Source organism: Podarcis gaigeae (assembly GCF_964106915.1).
Source record: "Podarcis gaigeae genome assembly, chromosome: 7".
In the NCBI taxonomy this organism is placed as follows: domain Eukaryota; kingdom Metazoa; phylum Chordata; class Lepidosauria; order Squamata; family Lacertidae; genus Podarcis; species Podarcis gaigeae.
In genome coordinates, this window is record NC_139683.1 from 45,989,590 (window position 1) to 46,012,646 (window position 23,057).

At 43.5% G+C, this 23,057-nt stretch overlaps 2 protein-coding genes across 3 annotated transcripts in view; one reads left to right on the forward strand and one right to left on the reverse strand.

The window, feature by feature from the left end:
• MIB1 (MIB E3 ubiquitin protein ligase 1) overlaps positions 1–3,480 on the reverse strand; it is a 44,012-nt gene extending 40,532 nt beyond the window's left edge. The window contains exons 1-2 of one of the 2 annotated variants that reach the window (XM_083748230.1): positions 2,806–3,480; positions 40–211 (exon numbers count right to left, since the gene is read on the reverse strand). In XM_083748230.1, coding sequence (XP_083604356.1) covers positions 40–211; positions 2,806–3,034 — 401 coding nt within the window. In that variant the 5' untranslated portion in view covers positions 3,035–3,480. The remainder of the gene's footprint in view (positions 1–39; positions 212–2,805) is intronic. The other variant, XM_083748231.1, reaches the window with a different exon arrangement.
• Positions 3,481–8,109: 4,629 nt separating this feature from the next.
• Positions 8,110–22,459, forward strand: ABHD3 (abhydrolase domain containing 3, phospholipase). Its single transcript, XM_083749626.1, has 9 exons — positions 8,110–9,037; positions 10,319–10,482; positions 12,518–12,700; positions 13,876–13,921; positions 18,269–18,381; positions 20,311–20,484; positions 20,664–20,712; positions 20,801–20,966; positions 21,636–22,459. The coding sequence occupies exons 1-9, from the start codon at positions 8,891–8,893 to the stop codon at positions 21,812–21,814; spliced, it is 1,221 nt and encodes a 406-aa protein (XP_083605752.1). The 5' UTR covers positions 8,110–8,890; the 3' UTR covers positions 21,815–22,459.
• The last annotated feature ends 598 nt before the right edge of the window (positions 22,460–23,057 follow it).

Genomic DNA, 23,057 nt, shown 5'->3' on the forward strand with positions numbered 1-23,057 from the left:
GATGAGGCATTTTAATGAAAATGAGCATTTAAAACGTACCTTTCACTTCCTGGTGTGGTTATTCTGTAAAAGCGATGTCTAAGGTGATGTTTATCCCCATGATAACACACAGTGCATAAGTCATAATTGGTGCATTCTGCACATTTCCATCGAATACCAATTATTGGTTGTTGGCGACATGTATCACACATTGTTCCATCATGTTTAATTCCTGTGGAAAGGAATAGCGTTGGAACAGTATTTTGAAATGCATACATGCATATGCAATATACAAGAGCACATGCATCAATAGCAGATGCATACACAAAACAGCTTGCTAAACAGCCAAGGTTTCCCCACCACTGCTCCATGTAACTGAGAACGCTGAAAAAGCATCATAACTGGTCACTGAAGGCTCCAATACTCAGATGTAGATAGCATTAAACCACTTACCACGTTAGCTACTCTACGATACAATGGAGATAGTAATATATTATCTAAATGTGGTATCTCAATATATCAGAAAAAATTTAATCGCTAGAAATGAACTTATTTGAAAGGAAGGGGACAAAGCATTTTAACAGCACACTCCCAAGCGTGTCTACTCAGAAGTAAACCTCACTGAGATCAGGTAAGTATGCATTAAGTCAGGCTTCCTCAAAGTCGGCCCTCCTGATGTTTTTTGGCCTACAACTCCCATGATTCCTAGCTAGCAGGACCAGTGGTCAGGGATGATGGGAACTGTAGTCTCAAAACATCTGGAGGGCCGAGTTTGAGGAAGCCTGCATTAAGTACTCTCAGATAACTATGTATAGCAAGGGTAGGAAAACCTCTTTAGCTCAAGGATCATATTCCCTCATAGCAAACCTTCTAGTGGCCATGCATCTGTGATGGGCAGGACAAGAAACAAAGGTGGACAAAAGCAACCGATGTCTTACCTTTGTACAAGTTACATTCCAGCCACACAAAAATCAGTTCTTTCTATATACCCCCAACACATCGCAGCCCCAAACATTTATCACAGGCCAAAAGTACATTCCAGCCAGGCAAAAACATTCAGGGAGGTTGCAGATCAAGGCTGACAACAGGTGTGGGAGTGTTGGTCAGATACAGAGGCCATCTTGGATCCCTGGGCCTCAGCTGCAACCCCAAGACTTATCCAAGATTAAGTCCCACCAAACTCAACAAGCTTACTTCTAAGTATACATTCCACTGTAAATGTAATTTTCAAACTATTCAAAACTCTATTTTGAAATTCTATTAAAATACTTGCACATATTTTAAAGATATAATTCAACAGCAATGACTTCCACTGGACTGCTTGTGTTAAGAAAAACTTATGAAACTACTAAGGATGCTTAACATACTCATTTTAGCATGTCCAAAAAGCAACTGTCATGTATATTTACAATTCTGAAACTACCCAATTTGTCTGATACCATTTTAGTATCCATTTATTACACTACCAATTAAATTAATTAAAAAAACTTTTAGCTAACCTTTTCACAGAAAAATATAGCAATGGAAAAGTATCTGTCCCTCATCCCGAGGCACAAACTTTATTTTCTGCCCAACTTCTTGCCTAATGGGCAAGTGTGACAGTACTGATAAAATGTTAGGTGATGTTTGTAATCAGCACTGAAAATCCCCCAAGGCAATATGAATATATACATATGCATGCCCTTTACACTTTGCATGGGATGCATAAAGTGTGGAATCCCCTATAACAAAGACTACACTCTTATGCACATTTACTTGGGAGTCACATTATGTTCAAAAGGGGCTTCAGAGTAAATATACATAGAATTGGGCTCCATTATTAGTTAATATGCATAATCTGAGAAAAAAGGCTAAGAGTATTTCAATTAAAAAATTGAGCAGGAAAATGTACAAACCACCTGGTTTTGCTTGTTACTGTTTACTGAGAGGAATGTAGTTTGTTAGCAGTTTTGAAATGTCAATTATACCACAGGCACTAAAAACCACTTTGTATCTGTCAAAATAGGAACATCTGCCATTAACATTCACTTGCAAGTTTACTGCTAGAAGGAAGATGCTCAACACAGCTGCATTCACTTTCAAAGAACTCCTCTTTCAAAGTTATCACAGTCAAAGGCTACAATCCAGTGCACGCTTACTTAGAAGTAAGCACCCCTAAAGACCCGGGGGGGGGGGGCTCTTTTGGTTAAAGCAGCCAAGGATAGCCCTATAAAATCCCAGACTTAACACCAACTGGGAAAAAGTTGCAAGGAAATGGAAGACTTCCTTTCAGCAACGAACGACAAGGTTAAATTTGTAGGTCCCCATTTTCAAGAAGACAGTCGTTCCGACTGTGCTTATTGCAGTTTTATAAATATGAATTTTATTTGTGCATTTAACAAACAAACACTTATACCAAGGGCCTATGCTCAACAGAAGCAATAGTTCTACGCATTCCGGCCTGTGAGCAAGCCCACCTGCAGTCAATGAAGCCGACTTCCTAGCAGGACGAGCCCAGGGTCGCGCTTGTCGCCCCTTCTGCGCTGCGTAGCATCCCCACCCGTCCGTTTCCCCCCGAGTCACAGCTTTTTTTGGGGGGGGGGTTGTAGGAAACAGAGTTTCCATCACAGTGAGGAGCCCGAGGGCGGGCAAGCCCATCGCAGGCACCCGAGGGCCGCCGGGATGTCTACCGACTACCCAAGCCGGCGCCCCGACGACGCGACGCCAGCGACGGGTAGGGCGAAGCGACATTCCTCCACGAAGAACAATAAGCCCTCTCTCTCTCGAGCCTCGCTGGGAAGCGACCCCCGCCCCACACTCCCCGCTCGTCCCCTGCCTCCCCCTCACCGGTGGGCGCGCTGTCGAGGATGCGCAGGTCGTAGGCTCCCGAGCAGCGGTAGTTGGCGGCCGTGCCGTTGTCCCACACCACGACCACCTCCTCGGGGCTCTCGAAGCTGCGCACGGTGCCCACGTGGCCCTCGCCGCCGTCCTGCTTCCCCCACTTCCAGTCAGGCCCCCTCACGACCCGGGCCCCGACGCCCTCCACCATCACGCGGTTATTCCTCGAGTTGCTCATCCTGCCTCAGCGCTTTCGCCCGACCGCGGCCTCACGGGCCGTTAAGGCCAGTAACGGGAAAAGAGGGAGGTGGGAGGAGGGCCCGAAGGCTGCGTCCACTTCGACGCCGGGGGGCAACAAAGGCGGCGAGCCAGAGCCAGAGCCGGGCCGGCCGGTCTCTCTCACTGGAAAGGGGTGGGGTCGGACGCGGCCTCCGTCAGCGGAGCGCGACGCCTGCAGCTTTACTGGCCGGCTGGCACCCCCTTTCCTCCCCGCGATGGTCTCTCCCTCGCGCCGCTCCCTACAGGTTCCAAATGCAGGGGCGAACCCGGCGCTTCAGCTGATCCATCCGGGCACCATGGCGGCAGCGCCACCACGGCCTGGCGAATGGAGGAAGGGCGACGGGCCCTCCTGCGCATGCCCCGGTTCTGCCATTTTAGCTGCCGGGGGAGGGAATGGCCCCACTCGGAACAAAGAGGAGAGGCTCCTCAGCGCCACCTAGGGAGCCGAGACGTGTACTGCGTTTTCTCAAGGCGTTTTCTGTTTCCGCTTTTCCTTGAAAACTTTCCAAAAAGGTAAACGGGGAGCTTGTCTGAATTGGAAAGTGTTTAGGATTGTTAAGTAGAGACGTATAGATTTTCTGCTGCTGTCCAAGAGGGCTATAGATGCCAGGATCCCCATAACACTGCTGCCCCTTTTAACCGGTAAATTCTCATCACACCGAACGCGACCAAGATATTTCATCCAAAACGTCCAACTGTTTTTTGATAGTAGTAAAAATGTCCTAATGTCTTGATAGTAGTAAAAGTCATTTAAAGATGATGGCTATAAAACAAGACTATTACACACCACTCTTATGTGCTTAATAGAGACAGATGCTAGTTCCATAAAATTTATGGGTTCTTGGTACACAAAACTCTGTCCCGGATTACCGCCTGTACGTATCAGGAAAATGATACTGTATGGGCAAAGTACTTGATGCCAGCAAAGTTTTTATTAAGACAAAAATATATAACCTCAAGAAACCTGGTATTACAGGCATGCTTTACAAATAGTAATGTGTTCGTTAACTTGTTTTTGTTTTGTTTTTAAAAAAGCTTTGAAGATTTTATTATTTCATCCACTGGAATTGCATTGAAAGATATCATCCTTGCAGATATCCTTACTAATAATAGCCTGGTGATAACTTCCATAGGATTAGCTGTATGAGTCTGTTGGTGCAAAAAGCAAGCTTTTATTATGACATATATGCCTTTTTTGTACTAAGGTCCACAAGCTTTTGATTGCATGTGTCACACCAGCTGGCAGCCTTAGAAACTGTCAAACCAAATTCATTACTTTTCCCTTACCACTGAAAACAAAAAACAAGTACAATTCAAATTCCACCCAATAGATGGCAGATACTAGCCATCTAAAGTTGGGGCAGCAGGAGTGTGTGGGGGGGGGTTATTTTAAAGTGAGAAAACTGCAGGTGGCAGCCCCCATTGTTTTCTTTCAGGTCTTGGGCTTCACTGATTCCCTGAGGAAGCCCGATGCAATGTGTCCTGAGTATTAATTAGGGAACTCTATTGTTATACCCCTTCTGCCTCTTTAAAGAATAACTGGATACAAAGCTGCGTCAGTGTATAGTAGCTTCCCCAGCTGTGTGCATACAATACATTTCCTGGTACGTAACAGCACCCTTCATGCAACACATGTCCAGCTTCCATTTTCATTCTGATTACCTAGCTAACAATTTCCTTTTAATGGTGCCTTTGTTGTTTTTCCTTATTGCTTGATGGTGCCTTCCTAGCATTCCATTCCAAGCCTATTACAGCTAGCCACTATTCAAATGTGCTGGTCTCAACTTTTGATTTCTATACATGATGGAATTTTCTTTTGCTTTGCAGGTGCGTTCCATGCACCAACTGGTGGCTTAGCTTCTGACACTGAGTTTCTTTGGGGTGGGCTGGGGTGGGGTGGGTGGCTGAAGATGAGACATCATGTGACAGGAGCAGGGTTGTACAGCAAGACCAGATGTACACTGAACATTTATAATGAACTACAAAGAAGGGTCTGAGCAATGGGAGCTCATCCCGTCATAGGGATTTAAACTGCCGACCTTCCGATTGGCACTTAACTGTCAGGGGTCCTTTACTTTTACCCTTTACAAAGAAGGGTAAGTTACTATGAAACACAGTACACTCTGGATTGGATTGTAACATTTTTATTATGTTGCCCAGAGAAATCTGTTTATGTGATAGCATATACAGTATAAATGAATAAATTTGTTTACCAGAGCAAAACACTTTTATAGATTTTACGTTTTTCTTGCCTTTTACTTTCTTGGCTCATAGTCATTGTGCTTTTTGTTCCCTTAAGGTTTTTCAAGCTTTTTGGGTTGATGGCTCCCTTGACCAACTTAATTCTTTCTGCGGCACCCCTGTGGGGATCAGGAGCCCAGTTATGTCACCCCTTGCCTGCAGAGCTGGCAGCCTCTCACCCTTTTTCAAACACCCACCCTGTTGGAGCATTCCCTCAGCCTCCTCTCCCCTCTCCTTGGGAGTCCTCTGGGCAGCTGCAATTGCTGTCCAAGCCTTTAAGCTTTGCCTCCTCACACTGCCCCACAGGGGCCTGGGAAGCAACCCCTGGCCAGTCCTAGAGGTACCATTTGCCTTTAACATTTAGTCTGATGAAAAGTTCTGTGGAACTCAAAAGGTTGAGTCTGCATTTTTAACCCTGATTGGTCCTGATGGAAGATATTATTGTCAATATTTCATAAATTTATAAAGCACAGCACAGCCTGGAGCTATTAAAGTAGCATAAAATAAGCCTTCACTCACCTCCCCACTCAATCACCGTGATCCTTGTAAATGCAATTATGATACAAGCTATTCATCTTCAACCTGTAACCCTAATTTAAAAAAAAACAACAACAGAGTTCTGTGAAACCTGTTATGATTCTAGTACTTTCTCTAGGCCTAGACAGCATCTTAAAAAGCAGAGACATCACCTTCCCAACAAAGGCCCGTATAGTTAAAGCTATGGTTTTCCCAGTAGTGATGTATGGAAGTGAGAGCTGGACAATAAAGAAGGCTGATTGCCGAAGAATTGATGCTTTTGAATTATGGTGCTGGAGGAGACTCTTGAGAGTCCCATGGACTGCAAGAAGATCAAATGCATCCATTCTTAAGGAAATCAGCCCTGATTGCTCACTGGAAGGACAGATGTTGAAGCTGAGGCTCATGAGGCTCATACTTTGGCCACCTCATGAGAAGAGAAGAGAAGGCTCCCTGGAAAAGACCCTGACATTGGGAAAGATTGAGGGCACAAGGAGAAGGGGACGACAGAGGACGAGATGGTTGGATAGTGTTCTCGAAGCTACCAGCATGAGTTTGACCAAACTGCGGGAGGCAGTAGAAGACAGGAGTGCCTGGCGTGCTCTGGTCCATGAGGTCACGAAGAATTGGACATGACTAAACAACTAAACAACAACAACAACTTTCTCTAGGAAGGGAGTGGATTGTGAAAGCTGCTGAAACTCTGGGAAATTGGGGGACTCTAGTCCATTATTATCCTGAAATGGTTTAAAGGGATATTAGACTAATTGATGGAAGAGACTAGTATCAATAGTTATTTTGCCTGATAACTAAATGTAGAGGGATAACAATGTAGAGCTGTCATGGACTGGCTGGATGCATAGAAGTGGCGGGAGGCACCAGCTGAATAACCCCCAAGGGAACAGGGCTCAAAGCTAGGGGGCCAGTAGTGGGGTGATGACAAGTGGTCAGAGGAAGAAGAGGGAGCAGATTGGGAGGAGGTGTCAAAAACTGAAGATATAACAGGGTTTAGTGAGCAGGAAGAGGCTGTGGCAGAGAGCAGTCCAGAATCAGAGGCAGAAGCAGGAGAAGAGGGTTGCCAAGAGGCAGGCTGCTGAAGAATCAAGGGGTTTCCCCCCCCCCCCACTGTTCTAACCAGCTCCCCTCCCCGCTAGTCTCCCAGAACATGAAGGGGAATGAAGAGGGCAGAACAAAGAGGGACAAGATGAAGGTGCCTCAGGTTGCTGAGCAGGGACCCAGGGGAGGAGGAGCCTTAGAGTGCAGTGGACCTTCAGTCCTCATTGCAACAAGACCTACTAGGAAGAGCTGCTGTGCTCTTTAGGCCTGATCTGTTTTCTTTCTTTGGATAAATAATTAACTTTACTGACACCATGTGAGTTATTGCTGACCAGCTCCCGACCCCTGCCTTGACAAGAGCACATTCTTGGCATACAAAATGCCCTAGGTGCAATCTCCAGTTTAAAAAGATATCTAATAGCAAGTGGTGGTAAAGACCTCTGCCTGAGACCTTGGAGAGATCCTGCCAGTCTGTAGACCAGGGGTAGCCAAAATCAGCCCTCCAAATGTGGAAGAACTCCCAATAAGTTCCAGGCAGCACAGAAAATAATTGTGATGAGAGATGTAGTCTGGAAGACACCAGATTAGCTGTCTCTGCTGTAGAACATACTGGTCTGGGTAAACAAATAACCTGACCTGGTATTTTTATTTTTTCTATTTATTTCATAAAATTTATATACTGCTTGATTGAAAAAAATAGCAAACAAACTTCAAAGTAGTTCATTGTCTCCAGCAGGGGGAGCTAACATGATTACAGTGGTACCTCAGGTTAAGTACTTAATTCATTCCGGAGGTCCGTACTTAACCTGAAACTGTTCTTAATCTGAAGCACAACTTTAGCTAGTGGGGCCTCCTGCTGCTGCTGCGCCGCCGGAGCACAATTTCTGTTCTCATCCTGAGGCAAAGTTCTGAACCTGAAGCACTATTTCTGGGTTAGCGGAGTGTGTAACCTGAAGCGTATGTAACCCGAGGTACCACTGTACTGTATTTCCCATTCTGTCTGGAATTGATGGGTGTTGAGCCACAATGTGCGGAGGACCCCATGTTGACAGCCCTACCCACCTGAGAGTTGGCCACAGTTGGCTCTGGCCAATTGGCCCTGTGGACAATACTGAGCCAGATGGACCATACCTACAGTGGATGCCTATGGAGTTAAATTTGACTCTAAATAAGGCGTTTTCCATGTTCCTACGTGCTTGGGGGGTTCCTGCAGCCATCTGAGTCCTGGACTAAATGGATAATTGAGGCATTAAACAGTTAGGCATATGCTACTTTCAATGAGACTGCCACAAATCCTGATGGCTGAAAGGTACGGACAGTACTGAAAATGGGATTTGAAAATCATTAATCCGTGAAGAGATCAGTCATGCAAACCTGCAACTTCTTGCAGACACGTTGATTTCAATGTCCAGAATAACCAAAAGCATCAAAGCTAATATTTGGACAGAGGTCTTTCCAGTAGCTGCCAATATCGTGGGTTTTTTAGCGTGTGGCCTCCGCAACAAAGGCCGATCGAGCCACGTCACCAGGAAACGGATAGTGTCCGGATAACCAGCGTCACGGCCTGGTCGCCACGAGCAGCTTACCCCCAATTCAGCTTCAACGTTTGCAATCGGGATAAAGGTCGGTCTGCACAGAGAGGAAGGAGGGCCAATCAATGCCCGCGTCCTGCCGATGCCAGAAGGCCGGCTCCAGCCTCAATGCCCACCCATCCTCCCCAGGGAGAGAAGGGGGAGCGAGGGCGGAGCAGCGTGTCCTGCTATGCCCTGTGGCGAAGCAGCGACGGAGGCGGAGAGCTTCTTGCTGCTGCTGCTGCTGGTGCTGCTGCAGCCGCTGCAGGTGGCTGCTTTTCTCGGATCCTTCCGGAGGGGGCACTATCCTGCTTGGGCTCAGCCTCGACGGCAGCGGCAGCAAGACCACCAGCATCCTAGGCGTGCCGCGCGCTTCCCCGGGGCTGTGATGTAAGCTGCGGCCGCGCAGCTCGGCGGCGACTTCTGGAGAGATGAACCTGCAAGGGCTGACCCGCGGGGTGTCCTTCTATCTGGAGAGCCGCGTCCGGGAGGGGCTGCTGGCTTCCGGCGTCGGGTGGTCCCTGGTGCTGTGCTTCGGGGCCGCTTACGCCTGCTATTACCTCAGCAGCATCGCCAAGGTAGGGGGGCTTCTCGCGTCCCTGGGGAAGCGGGGCCGACCCCGGCCAATGGAGGAGGGAGCCGCAGGAAGCGGAAAAGGCCAGCCGAGGTCAGCGCCAGGCTAAGCTCATCTTTGAAATAAGCAGGGCTATTGTCCTTGGCTCACCTCGAGTGCAGAGGCGGCGGCGGAGGAAGCCTTCGCAGCGCGCGGCGCCCTATTGCAGATGGATGGCTGCTGGGCTAGTTTGAGGGGTCGGGGGGGGGGGTCCCTTTTCGTTTTCACTGGGAAGGAGTGAAATGCAGATCAGTTTGATTTTGAGTTCCCTGCTGGCTAGGCAACCTGGTGCTTCGGGATTGCGCAGCGCATATTGCAGGTGAAAAGCAAGGTGGAAGGGAACAAACAGTGAAATCTCAAACCTGGGGTAAAACGTGTAGAATTATATACACTATTTTATATAAGCAATCACACTTTACATGAGTTGACGTCTCCTTCAGGATGTGTATACTGTAGTTTTACTTTTGCCTCCTAAGAAGAACCCAGCTGGAGCAGACAGACCAGAGGTCTAGTTAGTTAGGGACCTTGTTTTGCCAACCCAATGCCTCAAGGAACCTCCATTCTCAGGGCAGGAAGGCAGTAGCTCCTCTCCTGTTCTTGTTCCTCAGCAAGGAATACTCAGAGGTATACTGTCTTTGAACCTGGAGGGTTGCGTCTGTATGCTTCATGACTAGCAGACATTGATAGACCTATCCTTTCACAACGTCTCAAATAGTTTGTGTAAAAGTACATTTCATGGTGACAAACTCATGAGTCGTACAGGCGTTTTTCAGGATTCACAATTCAACTGAGTGCAGCAAAAGGCTGTCAGCATAGAAAACTACACTGGCAGAAAATGGTAAGTGTGGACTATTTGAACCCAAAGGGGCAGTGTGTTTCCAGGCTGCAGCCCCAGAAAAGGTCCTCTCTCATTGCCACATTCTAGTTCAGAGCCCCAAACCGTGACTTGAGCTTTACCCAGGTGGCCCACAACATGTCTGTAATAATACAATTGGTGGGATGGGTTTCTGTATAATTAGGAAGTGATGAAGGGACATGTAAAGTGAGGCTGTAGTAAATTAGGAAGAACGTTCTGTGAAAATAAGTTGTTAGGAAGAACCTGAAGGAGGGGAATAGCTTGAGCAAAGAATGGATCTTGCTCCACCAAAGCCATGAATAAATGTGAGACTGCAGTATGATGTTCACTTACCTAGGAGCAAGTCCCATTGAGCACAGTGCCAACATACTTGCCTTTTTCTCGCTTTAGAAACCTCAGCTGGTGACTGGCAGCAAAGGCTTATCCTGTTTCCTACAGGACCATTGCCCTGTGGTGACAGAAACATACTATCCCACTGTGTGGTGCTGGGAGGGCCGTATCCAGACTCTCCTTCGCCCTTTCATCACATCTCGACCATCTGTGCAATACCGGAAGTAAGTGCCTCTGTCCTTCGAAACCTTTCTTCTGTGAAATATTTATGAAGGTTCAATCATATTCTTTATAGATTGGGTCTGTACTGTTACCTCTAACATAAGATCTTAGTGTGGTGTCCTGTGCTACGTTAGGCAGGAGTTGCCTTCCACATGTGTTGGGTGGAAGTTCGGTTTGAAGGGGAAAACCTATGCACATTTAGCTGAATGTGCACAGTCAGGATTGACAATTGCACATGTTCCACATTGCATAGACAAGCCTGTATGCATTCAGCCAAAATGCCCATGGGGGTGCATGGAAGTCTGAGGGCAGAGCTGGTACCAGTGGAGTCATTAGGATGGGTATGGCACATATTGCCCTGTCCCACCCCTCTTCACACCATTATGGAACATGTGGAAGGTAACTTCTGAAGGGGCAAGTGTATTCATACATATATGAGAACTGGCCACACTTCTGAGCGTCATATTGTAGTTAGTGTCTTTGAGGCTATATGCACATGACAAACCTCTGGGCTCGGAAAAGGCACCAGACTGGTGGAAGGCCGCCTATTTTCTAAGGATTCCTGAGAATTTGCTGTAATTCCAGTTAAGTGGGAAGTTTTACTTTCTATTTAAGGGGTCTCTGATATTTATTTAGCATGGGAATAAATGGCTCTTCCATTGTTAATGGGGATGTGGGTGCAAAAGAGCTATGTATTGAGCCCACTTGGCAACAGAAGTTTTTTTCCACACACTTAGTTCATACAGTATTCTGTTGCAGAAAGCAGACCTAAAACTGGCTACTAGGTTTCCTTTTCAGAGCTTTTACACTTAAGCAAAGTGGTCAGATGTTTGGTCCTCAGTAGTGGTACACAGCAGCTGCTAGACAGAAGCAGCACAGATGTTGTTATTTTGGTATCTTAGTCATGTGTTTGCTCACACTGCTCTGCTTACGCAGCAGTAAGTTTTTAGAACTGACTTAATAGTTTCACCTTGGTTGCCCTTTTTTTGCTACTGTACATTAAATTACTGTAATGCATATAGAAAGATGTTCAATCATTTTTAAATAACTGCAGACAGAAAAGCAAAGCAGATTTTTTTTTTACCTCCCTCTCCATCCCTGTATGTGCTTACTCACCTTAGTCTAACCAAGGAGTCCACTTGATGGACCGTGAGCTGGATGCACATCCACAGGCATGCCTGAATGCAGATGCTCTCTGTCTGCACTTCATGGTTTTCAGCTGAACGTGCGTTTGGATTCATGTTCTGGAGAGGGAAGCATGTTTGAATGTACATCTGAACGCATCTTCCACAAAAAGCAGTGTAATCCAGTTAGAGCACATCTGATTTAGACCTACTGTTCTTGATCTAGCCAATGATCTATGCATGGAAACCTGTTTCCTTGTGTGGAATTAATCAGGTTGGTGGACTCCATGAGACCAGTTCTAATGACAGCACATGCAGTTTCAGGAAACCAGGAAGCACCTGCTGCTCTAACAACTGCCACTGATCCTCCTCACAACTTGAGAAGAAGAGCTTCAGCAGGTTTCCTGTGGAGATTGGGCTGTGAGATTGTGCACCTTAGGACATGGGTTGAGGCTAACTCCTGATTTGAGCCATCATTGACATTGCAAGGGCATTCCAAGCCATAGTTTAAAGGATCTGGCAAAGAGAATTGGGCTCTCAGCTGCATATTATCCCAGACCAGTTCATTCCCCATTTAAAGACCCAAGCTGAAGGAAGCAAGTAGCCAGCTGTGCCTTGTCTTTCAGCCCGCTGGTTGAAGCCTCATGCCCGCCTGCTATTTTCTTCTGCCAATGTTTGGAGACAGCATGAAAGCAATGTAAATGACAGCCCTGACACCCCCCCCCCCATTTTTTAAAGCAACAACACAACTTTCTTGCATACCTTGAGGAGTTGTCCTAAGGTGGGGCCTCTCTTTTCTCCCATTCTCCTACTCCCTGTGTCCACCCATGAAACATCTGATTAATGAAGGCGGTAGAGTGATTTTTTTATTTGTTGTTGTTTTTGCAAAGCTAATCATTGTTGGTTTTTCCAGTGAGCTTATTACAGCAACCGATGGAGGGCAGATTTCCCTGGACTGGTTTGACAATCATGATAGCGTTCATTACCCAGATTCCAGCACCAGACCCACTATCCTCTTGCTGCCTGGCCTCACGGGAACTAGCAAGGAATCCTACATTCTCCATATGATTCAGGAGAGCAAAACACTGGGCTACAGGTAAAAGCAGTTTGGCTTGCTAATGTTTCTGTTTTAACCACTTGGATTAAATTTGCACAAGCGGGAAGCCACAATCATATGTAGCGGGTAGAGGAGTAGCACAGACAGCACTTGGAGACACTTTCCATCCCTTTGTTGGCCCTGACTTTCCACCCACCAGATCTGCCACATGCTCCTTTGGTAGCTGTCTCCGTGACCTACTTCCAGTCTCCACCACCACTACAGCAGACCATCTCAAAGATGGTTCCTGACGTGTTGGGGAACTTCAATCAGGGATCCATGCAGGCTTAGCTTGACTAGGGTAAAGAACTGGTGACTACCTTAGCATAGTGGCAAAGAATATGAGCTGTGAAGTCCCTGGCTGAAATCTGACCATCCATGAACTCTGTTAGTGGACCTAGGCAAGTTACTGTTACTTAGCTTCAGTCTGCCAACCCATCAGCACTAAGAGCATCATAATAATAATGAACTGCTTGGCAAGGTTTACTGAGGTTATGTATGTGAAACACTTAGGGAAAGGTCAGTATCAACCAATACCTCTGCTTGTGTAGTTCAGACACCCCAGAAACTAAATGCAGGAGTGTGTAAGACAGGGCAGGAGTGTGTGTGTGTGTGCGCGCGCGTGCGCGCACGCACGTGCACATGCATGTATCTGCAGAGGGTGGTGTATTCACATTGGCCTCAATGGTCCAAGCTATCACTACACAGGCATAAGCTTTTGTGGAGGAAAGGAATTGGTCTCAGAGGATGTAAGCTCTGTGATGAATGTCCACCAAGCCAAATCCAGCACAGTGAGAGAAAGGAAAGGGGAGAGGGAGAGAGAAAGGTTTATTTCAGCAGTGAGGGGAACTTGCCCTTCTCCACCTGGGGATGGGAATTGTTTCAAAGGATTGTTTCAGTAGAGGGAGAGACTATTATATCCCAATTCCATACCAACATTCCTTTCAACAGTGAGGAAGCATTGCTGTTTTACTCGCCCTCCCGCCACGTTAACACACTCCCTGTTTATATGTCATACGTTTGTGCAAAACAATGTGTATGTTGATGTCCCTGTTTTGAATAATTGGCAACTCTATATTTTTTAACTGGAGCAGCTTTGAAATGTACGGATCTTCACATCCAAAGACACACAGGTTAACAGTTCTGGTAAACGGTGCTCTTCTGTTTTTTTAAAGGTGTGTGGTTTTAAACTATCGAGGAATTGCTGGTGAAAATCTCTTGGTAAGAATTGCTCTTAAATTAAGTAAGAACACTGAGCAACCATAATGTTAGCATATAGCATGGGTGCGAATACCTGCAAGCATGCAACACTTCATAAGCAATTTATGGTTAATTCCATCTCTGGGAGGGTTTATTCCTCATTGACAATTGTGCCTCTTTATCTCATACAATGCAAAAATAAGAAAATAAAACAGTAAGTAAATGTCATATAAATAAGGGATCTACATCATTCATTCATTCATTCATTGATTCATTCATTAAATTAATCAGTAATTTTTCATGTTTTAATTGCGTTTAATTAATCTACTAAATGATTTATCTGCATATAAATTTATCTAACTTGGAAAACAAAATAGGGACTTCCAGATTTGTAGATTCAATTGAAACATTACTGGAGGTTTGTGCAGCGAACCCCCATAAGGAGGCATGGACAGCTGCCAAAGGAGACACTAGTTCCAGGCTGGCCTTTGTGAGAGTCTTGACAGGAGGAGGAAGAAGCGGAATGTAGAAGCACTTCTCCCTATTACTTACTGCAATAGATGGTGTTGAGTTGTAAGGCCTGGTGGTTGTCATGCTGGGGGCAGGATGAGGCTAGTGTCAAGGTCTGGCATGTTCAGGCAGCTGCCAGGCTTCAGATCTATGCTGAAAAGGGCCCAAAGTTGATCCCTGACCTCGCCACTGTGGCCACTCTTCATGCTCACTACACAGAAGGGGAGGATAGAAGCTGCTCCTTGTTACTTTCTCTTGTTGCTTGATTGCTTGCTTAAATGGTGATGGTAGTAAAGAGGAGGAGGAGCTACTGCTGTTGCTTGCTTTCTCTCCTCAAGGCAGCCGTACGGAGGGCCAGTCCGCACATTCTTGCTTCCATCGCTCCTCACTCACTCACACACCCAAAGTGTGCAAGTAGTGGTGACAACAGGGAGCAGCTCCTTGGTCACTGTTGGTGACAAATGGGCCAGTGGACCCAATCCCACTTCTGTCCAGAGGGGGAGAGGGCAGGTGGGTGAACAAACAGAGACTGCTGCTCCTCACTATGGCCTACATGTTCACTTACCCATTGGCTTTCTAAGAGATGAGATACTTACTCAAGCGTAAGGAGAAGCTCATCAAGGGCAACTTTTGCAGTACCCCAAAACCTCAAGCCAGCTCTGTAAGTAGGTTTGTAGGTAGTATGTGGAGATGCAGAAGCAGCCTTCCCTACTTGTTCGGATCAGTGACCAAACAATTTTAGGGTTTGCAAGGATTTAAGGTACCCTATAAGCCCACATGGTCCTTCTTCCTTCATTCATTTAATCTGCCTCCCCAGAAGGCGTGGAGATGCACATGCAGTGCATCCATCCTATCTCTGCAAGCTCCAAGGTGCCGTGGGCTGAGGTTGTAGAGGGGGAAGATAAAAGGGTCAAGCTCACGTACCATTGCTGCTCCATATACTTTTTGAAAGATGGCTCTTTTACTACCACTCCAGATTTATGTATTTTTGTGTTTTCATACAATAAACCCACAACTTATGTGGGCGTTATGTTCTGGGGATCGCACCTAAAGCCAAAATTGTGTCTAGTCCAAACCCATTGGGTTCAATGGTGGATGAGATTGCCAAAGTCATTCCCCCCAGAACTTCTTTTCCATCCCTTTTTTGCCATGTGTGTAAAGCTGAATGTGCACAAGTTAAATGAACTTCAGATGTGGGCTTAATATACTGTAAACAGCCCCGTGATTCTCAGATGAAGAGTGGTATAGCAATTTAATAAATAAAGTGAAATAAATTTATTTATCTTTCCCCCAGTAGCAACTAAGAAGATGGAGGAGTTTCCCCCCAAAAAAATGAGGAGTCAGTGAGAAGTTATATAAATGATTAAGGTCCTGGTCTTGTCATATAACAGCTGTTGCCAGCCTCTGGAGAGGATTTTTGCATATGAAACACAGTGCACAGTTTTACACATTTAACGTGCTGGTTTCAAAGTATGAATAATACATTCTCTTAATGAAAGAAATGTGAGAATACATTTTCAGCATACTTCTGGAGATGAATGTACAAAGCAGTTTTGTGGCACACCAAGCCCTTTTTGATTATATTTCAGATGAAGTGAAAAGATCTTTTGTTTAGCTGTACTTTGTGAAATGCCATGTAATCGGCTTTGCCTGTTTTAGCAATAAAAGGCTGTTTCCCCCAATAAACAGCTGCAGTTGTAACTCGTCCAGTGTAGAATTTTTAGCATAATGATATAAAATCCAGTCATAATGGTTCTGAAGCGATAAACAAGAAATGAGTTAAGACAAGCACAGGCACATGCAAGTAAGTTATCTTAATCCTCAGAGCACAAATAAACTCCCCCAAACAATTCAATTTTAAAGAACTAAATTACAAATAAAATACCAGAAGATTAATGGTGCAATGCTACGCACGTTTACTCTGTCCAGTGTGGCTTGCTTCTAGTTAAGCATGCAGAGGACTGTGGCTTAAGGCACACATTCCTGGTGATCAACCCCATTTAACCAAGTGGAAATTCTGGGGTAACATTCTTAGAATTGCACTGCATATTGCCAAGCAAATTAAGAGATTTTTTTCCTAATTAAATAATTTAAAGGAAGCTGAAATTTTAATGTCTCTGCTACCTGGGAGTTTAGCTTGTGGAAGAAAACAGCAGTGCAATCATATACATGTGTACTCAGAAGTAAGCCTTGCTGTTTTATTAATGTCATCCAGCAGGCAGGGAGGGCGGAGACCCATTGAGTTCAATAAGCGAGTATTAAATTTCAAGTGTAGAGTTCAGCCTAAAACATCTAATGGGGTCAGTCTGAAGAGTCATTGCATTGAAAAATCAAGGTTTCTCCCTTTTACTTAGTAGTCAGAGGCTGTTCTGCGCATACATCTGCACTGAGCACAGTACCCTTTTAGATAGATTGTATGTAAACTACCCTTAAAAAGAAAATGCTATGCCGAAGTATTCCAAATTTTGTTGATTTTGTAGCTCATCTTATAATGGACTGTGATGGATGGAGTCAGAGGGGAAAAGAAGGCAGAGCAATGGAGACAACATCAAGTGGCCATGGTTTTAACCCACCAAATGCCAATTATTAGCAGTAGTTCTTCATTTCAATTTTCAGCTAAGTCGTGGACTCACTGCTTAGGCTTGAGTGTCCCAACCCAGCATTTGCTGAACTAAAGAGGAAGATGCAGTTAACCAGCCCTGAATCAGCATATTATCCACCTGCATGCACCTCTCCTATCTGCTTCGCCTCAGCTTGACTCATTTTTTTTGTTTGTTTCAGACAGAACCCAAAAATTAAACACTTCAGGCATTTATAGGGGAGAATTTGTGCGTGTGGAAGGGGTATCCATGCTCTATTCCCCCCGGATGTTCAAGTGCCTCCTGTAGGGTCTGAAAGCCCATGTTTCCCTCAGTGTCTAAGCTCTAGATTATTTTTCATGAAAACACAGCATAATAAACTTACTTGCCTTTCAGATGCCACAAGATTCTTTGTTATTTTAGGATCTAATACCTCTTAAGCTTCACCCCGCCATCTGCATAGTAAGAATAATAATGCTGGCTTGCTTTAAAAGTTTGCTTAGAGAGGACTGTTTGCGATAATTTGAGCTTTAAAGAAAAAAGCACATTGTTTAAATATTAAATCATGTTATATGACCATTATAATAAGTCATCATGGGATATCAAGCAGTAGGCGTCAGCACCCTTACAACTTCATTGTTCCACAGGTCAAGTGGGGCAGGTCTACGCTACCTTGCTATGGCAGCAGCGATCCAGCGGAAAGCTTTTATTGGTTTATCCTAGGTTGTGGTACAAAGTGCCTTTAGGAAGTGGTACAGATGAGTTACCCACATGCTCCTTTTCTGTACAATTCTGCACTGTGCAAGGACTTTGTGCACAATGGTTTTAGTGAAGATGGCTCTTGCCAGTGTTGCTATGCTTCTGTACGCTGTTACGGTACTCTCAATCAACTTGGACACCAGTGCAACAGTTATTGCATCTAACTGTGTGCACTGATTTGTAACTGGGCTTCTAAGCCTAATTACAAATATACATCTTTTGTAGAATACATTTCCTTAACATATTGTGAGCTTAGTAGGATTTAATTGCTTTGCAAAAGTTATAGTGTAACGGGAAGAGGGAGTTTGTAAATTTTTAGTAGTGCTGCTATTAATACTAAAAGTGAATGCACTTGAAATCTTACCTCATTGAATATCATAACTTCTAGAAATGTCATTGGCGCTTGTGTTAATCTTTTTGTATTATATTGCTGTATCAACCAACCTGGTGCTGTGTTGGCCTTGGCTGAAAGGCAAAACAAGTGTTTATTGTCCTCTTTCCCACTTTTGGTTTCTTACAGACCCCAAGGACTTACTGTGCTGCTAATACAGAGGATTTGGAAACCGTTGTTCATTATGTACACAACTTGTACTCCTCAGCTCCGTTGATGGCAGCAGGTGTTTCTATGGGAGGGTAAGTATTTATGCAACATAAATCCCAGTAGTGTAACTCTGTGGTCATTAGAAACCAATTTGCAAAGGCCCTCAATAAAGATTCTGCATACACAGCACAGACTCCATGGGAAATGTACTAAGTCTAATTTTCCATCATGTTTCTACTTCTTCTTGAAAGAAAGTTTTACAGTTTTACAGGGGAAGAGTGATTTTTCTCACTGAACCTTCCACATGATATGCTTTTGTTTACCATAATCACTTACAAGTTTATTTGCTGGAACTGATGGTAACTCTCAGAAAACAAGTGACAATATTTGGCATACATGACTAGTGGGAGCTATGTTTGACCATTTAAGCAGCATTTTATTTATAAACCTCAGACCTGAATTAAAGGCATCTGCAGGATAGTAATCAGTATTTTATTATTATATACATCTTGTGTGATTGTAGGATATGATTAATATAATTAATGTAACCAGTCTTGAGAATTGTGGGATGTGACCTACATCTTTTGATACCATTTATTGTTTTGGGCCAGTCACATTCCTTCTTGTTTGGGTTTGATTATGGCAGTTGGCTTACAAGTCATTATCATAGGGTTGTAGTACCATGAGGGAGAGATGCTTTGCTGCTTACCTGAGGCAGTCAGCTCTGTGTAACTGTTTATATTCCTTAGGGATTTGCTTATTGTTAGTAGGAGACTTCTAAGACATAAACACATAATCAAAAACCTTGTACGCTAGTCTGTTTATTAAAGAATTTGTATAAAATTGTATAAAAGATTTGTATAAAAGGGAGGCAGCAAAGAAATGTCCCCCCCTACATTTTTATCTGTTTTATTGTGCATATGGACCATCAGCTGTAAACTGGAACACATTTATCCTTACCCAGTCTTTGTCGTTCTTCAAAAGAGCGGCACCAGGCCAGCTAACACTAAAAACTTTTACAAGACCTTTTCAAACATCATAGGGAAGCAAAAATGTTTGCCACATACAGTCTATATTGTATACACAACCTTACACATAAAATGGCCCCAGAGGAATGACAAAAATGGCTGCTGCTGATACTAATATGTTAGTCTCGCACAAGCAACAACAAAAAAAAAAACCCTGATTGGCTGTGATATATCTTTTGCCTGTAGAATGGGCTGTCCTTCCCATTCCTTTACACTGTAACCCCAGTGCCTTTGAAAAATTGATCCTGAGGTGGTGGAGATATTGGGGATAGTGTGGAGTATAGTGTTAAGTTGTGGGTGAACATATCAGACGACACAGCGATTCTTCAAACAGCTCTTCTTTATTCAGAGGCCAGAACAGAACTGAGCTGAAGGGCTCAGTCAGCCTGCTTATATAGAGCTCCAGTACACATAATTGTAACAATTTTCTAAAACTATCCAATCACTGAACGTCACTTTCAATCCTTCATTTGCATAACTATCTACAGTATCCCCCTGCTGGCCCAGGGTAAGAACTTCAGTACATAACATACAGTGTTGCAAACTATGGGAGGAGCAGGAAGTAGGCAGAAATTGCATCTCCATTTGTATGAGTTTTTTTTCCATAGGTCCCTACTTGTGGGAATAATATTGTTGACTACCAAGCAGAGTTTGGGCAAGAAATACTGCAATAATATATCCAAAGCACTCAGGGAAAAACACACATACGCTAATACCCACGACAGCTTTCTTCAGATTGAGTCAGATATCAATCCAGTGAGTTCAGGTAAACTTTTCATTTAGTTGGTTGAAAGTTTCAAGGTTATTATCCTTATCATAAGCCATGATGGAAGCATATTAAAATGTTTGGCCCCACAATGCCATGCACATGATGGCTAGTATTGCCTTGACTAGTTTCAGCACTTCATCTCCTACTACAAATGTTTAGGACTGAGGTATTTTCATTTGTGATTTCTTCTTCTTTTTACCTATTTGTTTATCTCTTGTTTGTAGCATGCTCCTTTTAAATTATTTGGGCAAAACTGGCAGAGAAACACCACTGAAGGCAGCTGCAATTTTTTCAGCAGGATGGAATGTTTTTGAATCAGCAGACTCACTGGAAAAGCCTGTGAACTGGCTTCTCTTTAATTACTACTTAACCAGCTGTCTACAATCTTCAATTATTAGGTGAGCCAACCTCACATCCATTGTGAAAGACCATAATATATTAGTATGAAATTCAAATTCATTGCCAGTCATGTCAAATATGTTATGGTGTGTTGAAGGAAGCAGTACCCAAGCGAAAGCTGTCATCTTCGGCTATTTTTGGTCATGTGGTTACTCTCGGATCTCTATTTATTTTACAGACATCGGGAAATGTTTGATAAGCTGTTCAATATGAACCTTGTCATGAAGGTATGAGGGTTAGCCATTTGTATTTCACTTCATGTTTTTATTTTTACTAACACTTACATAAATCCTTTACTTGAATTCTGTACTTCAGGCTAAGACCATTAGGGAATTTGATAAGCAGTTCACCTCAGTCATGTTTGGCTACCCTACAATTGAGGATTACTATGCAGATGCTAGTCCATGCCGTAGACTGAAGAGAATTGGAATTCCAGTGTTGTGTTTAAATGCTATGGATGATGTCTTCTCACCAAACCATGGTAAGTTTTCCCCCCTTTTAAGAAGATGCTGTTGGTTGACCTCTGCGATTGAGTTGTGTCCGAAACAGAATGAGAAGTTAGTACAGAACTGGGTGTGGAGTGTAATTTTCTTATGGTGTTCCACTCAACGCACAAGTCGCCAAATATTGCACCAATAAAGGGTATATAATAATAATTATGGGTGGCTTACAAAATATCTAAAAACGTAATAAAAACATCAAGCCTTAAAAACCTCCCGATACAGGGCTGCCTTCAGGTTTCTTCTAAAAGTTGTGTAATTCTTTATCTCCTTCACATCTGAAGGGAGGGCGTCACTAGCGAGAAGGTCCTCTGACTTCATAGTCAGAAAAAGAAGCCTTACATAAAGTATGTGTCATAATTCTTGATTTTTTGTTACTGTGTAACATCTCTGGCTGGCTCTATTTTTAATTATGTAAAATGAAAATTTAACCTTTAGCAACCCAGAACCCCAGACTTTTGTATGTCATAGCTCAGTTAAAACTTATATTGCCAAAACTGGTCTTCATAAAATTGATCTTTTAAAGCTGCATTCTGCTGACAGCAGAACCGTACTTCACCAAAAACATTCATTGTGTTATAGACTGAATGATAGTTATGAGAGAGAAATGTTGGGATGGGAGCTTATACTTTGTTCTCTTATTTCTTTAGCCATACCAGTAGAAATTGCAAAACAAAATCCTAATGTGGCTTTGATTCTTACTTCTTGTGGAGGCCATATTGGTTTCCTGGAAGGACTGTGGCCAAGAAGATGCACATACATGGACAGAGTCTTCAGACAATTTGTTCAAGCTGTGTTTGAGCACGGAAGCAAAATCCTTAACATATAGCAACTTATCAGAACCATGACTGCAGCACAGCAGCATATTATGATCAGGGTAATGAAGCTTAATGCACACGATTTAGCAAATAATCCAGCAAATGGATGAAATCCATTATTAGGAGCGAAATATAGTTTGCTTTGATAATTTTGCAATATAGTTACTTTTTTATTTTAACATGCCTTATAAGAATGACCTTAAATAAAAAGAATACTCTGCACACATTAAATTGCACTTAACCAAAACCATGTAAGTAAACCAATAAAAATTACTCAGGTTTTTTATTTATTTAGATAATTTATTTAGGAATCTTGCATACTTGTTCACATGCACATAACATTCAAAACCATGATTCTATTGCAATACATGAAGTGGGCTTGTCTCTAAGGGCACTTATGGAGGAAATGCTTTAGGAAGATTTTAAAAGTAATGCAAATAGGACTTTAAAAAGCCATCATTAACTTTAGCCATGGGCTACAATAGCATTACAGCACTTTAGACCCTATGGGGATTATATGTACTGCTTTTTCATTTCTGTTGATGCCATATATGTCTTACTTTTTAAACATTGTTAATTAACTTATAACATTTATATTTATACCAGATGTTTTATGTTGAAATGCAGAATGGAAATAAATTACATTTTTAAAGAAACATATTCGTTTAATTTTCTGTGCAATAGCAGGTAAAGTTTGTATGTAAAGTATGTTTCATAGAAGGAAAACTAAGCTTCTCATTAGAAAGATTAGGAAATATTTAATAAAAAGTATAATTGCCCCAGGCTGAATAGCTTCACTGGATTATTTTCAGTCTCACTCTCCATCCCACTGGGAATAGAAACAGTTTCAGGAAGAAATGTAAATATTTTTCAAGAGGTTTTGATTTTGAGACTATGCCCTGGAATGCTTTCTTACTTTGTCCCTCCGCTGTTTCCTATGTAGTGGAGTAATATTCAAGAATGATCTCCTCCTGAGTAAATACAGCACATTTCCCACATTTCCAGATACACAAATTCTTCTATTTGTATTAACAGAATGGAATAGTGAAGCAATACGAGTAAATTTGCTTCCTTCTGCATTGCTGTCTAAGGCACAGTTCCACCTCTGGTGTTCTGCTGGACAGCCCATATAGAGGACTTAACAGGGAGCTAAAAGTTGTTTGCGGTGGGTGAAGGGAGCTGCTGTTGGCCCATCCCCATTATCATGAATTATCACGCATCATCCCTAGTTTCATTGTAATAGATTCTGAAGCT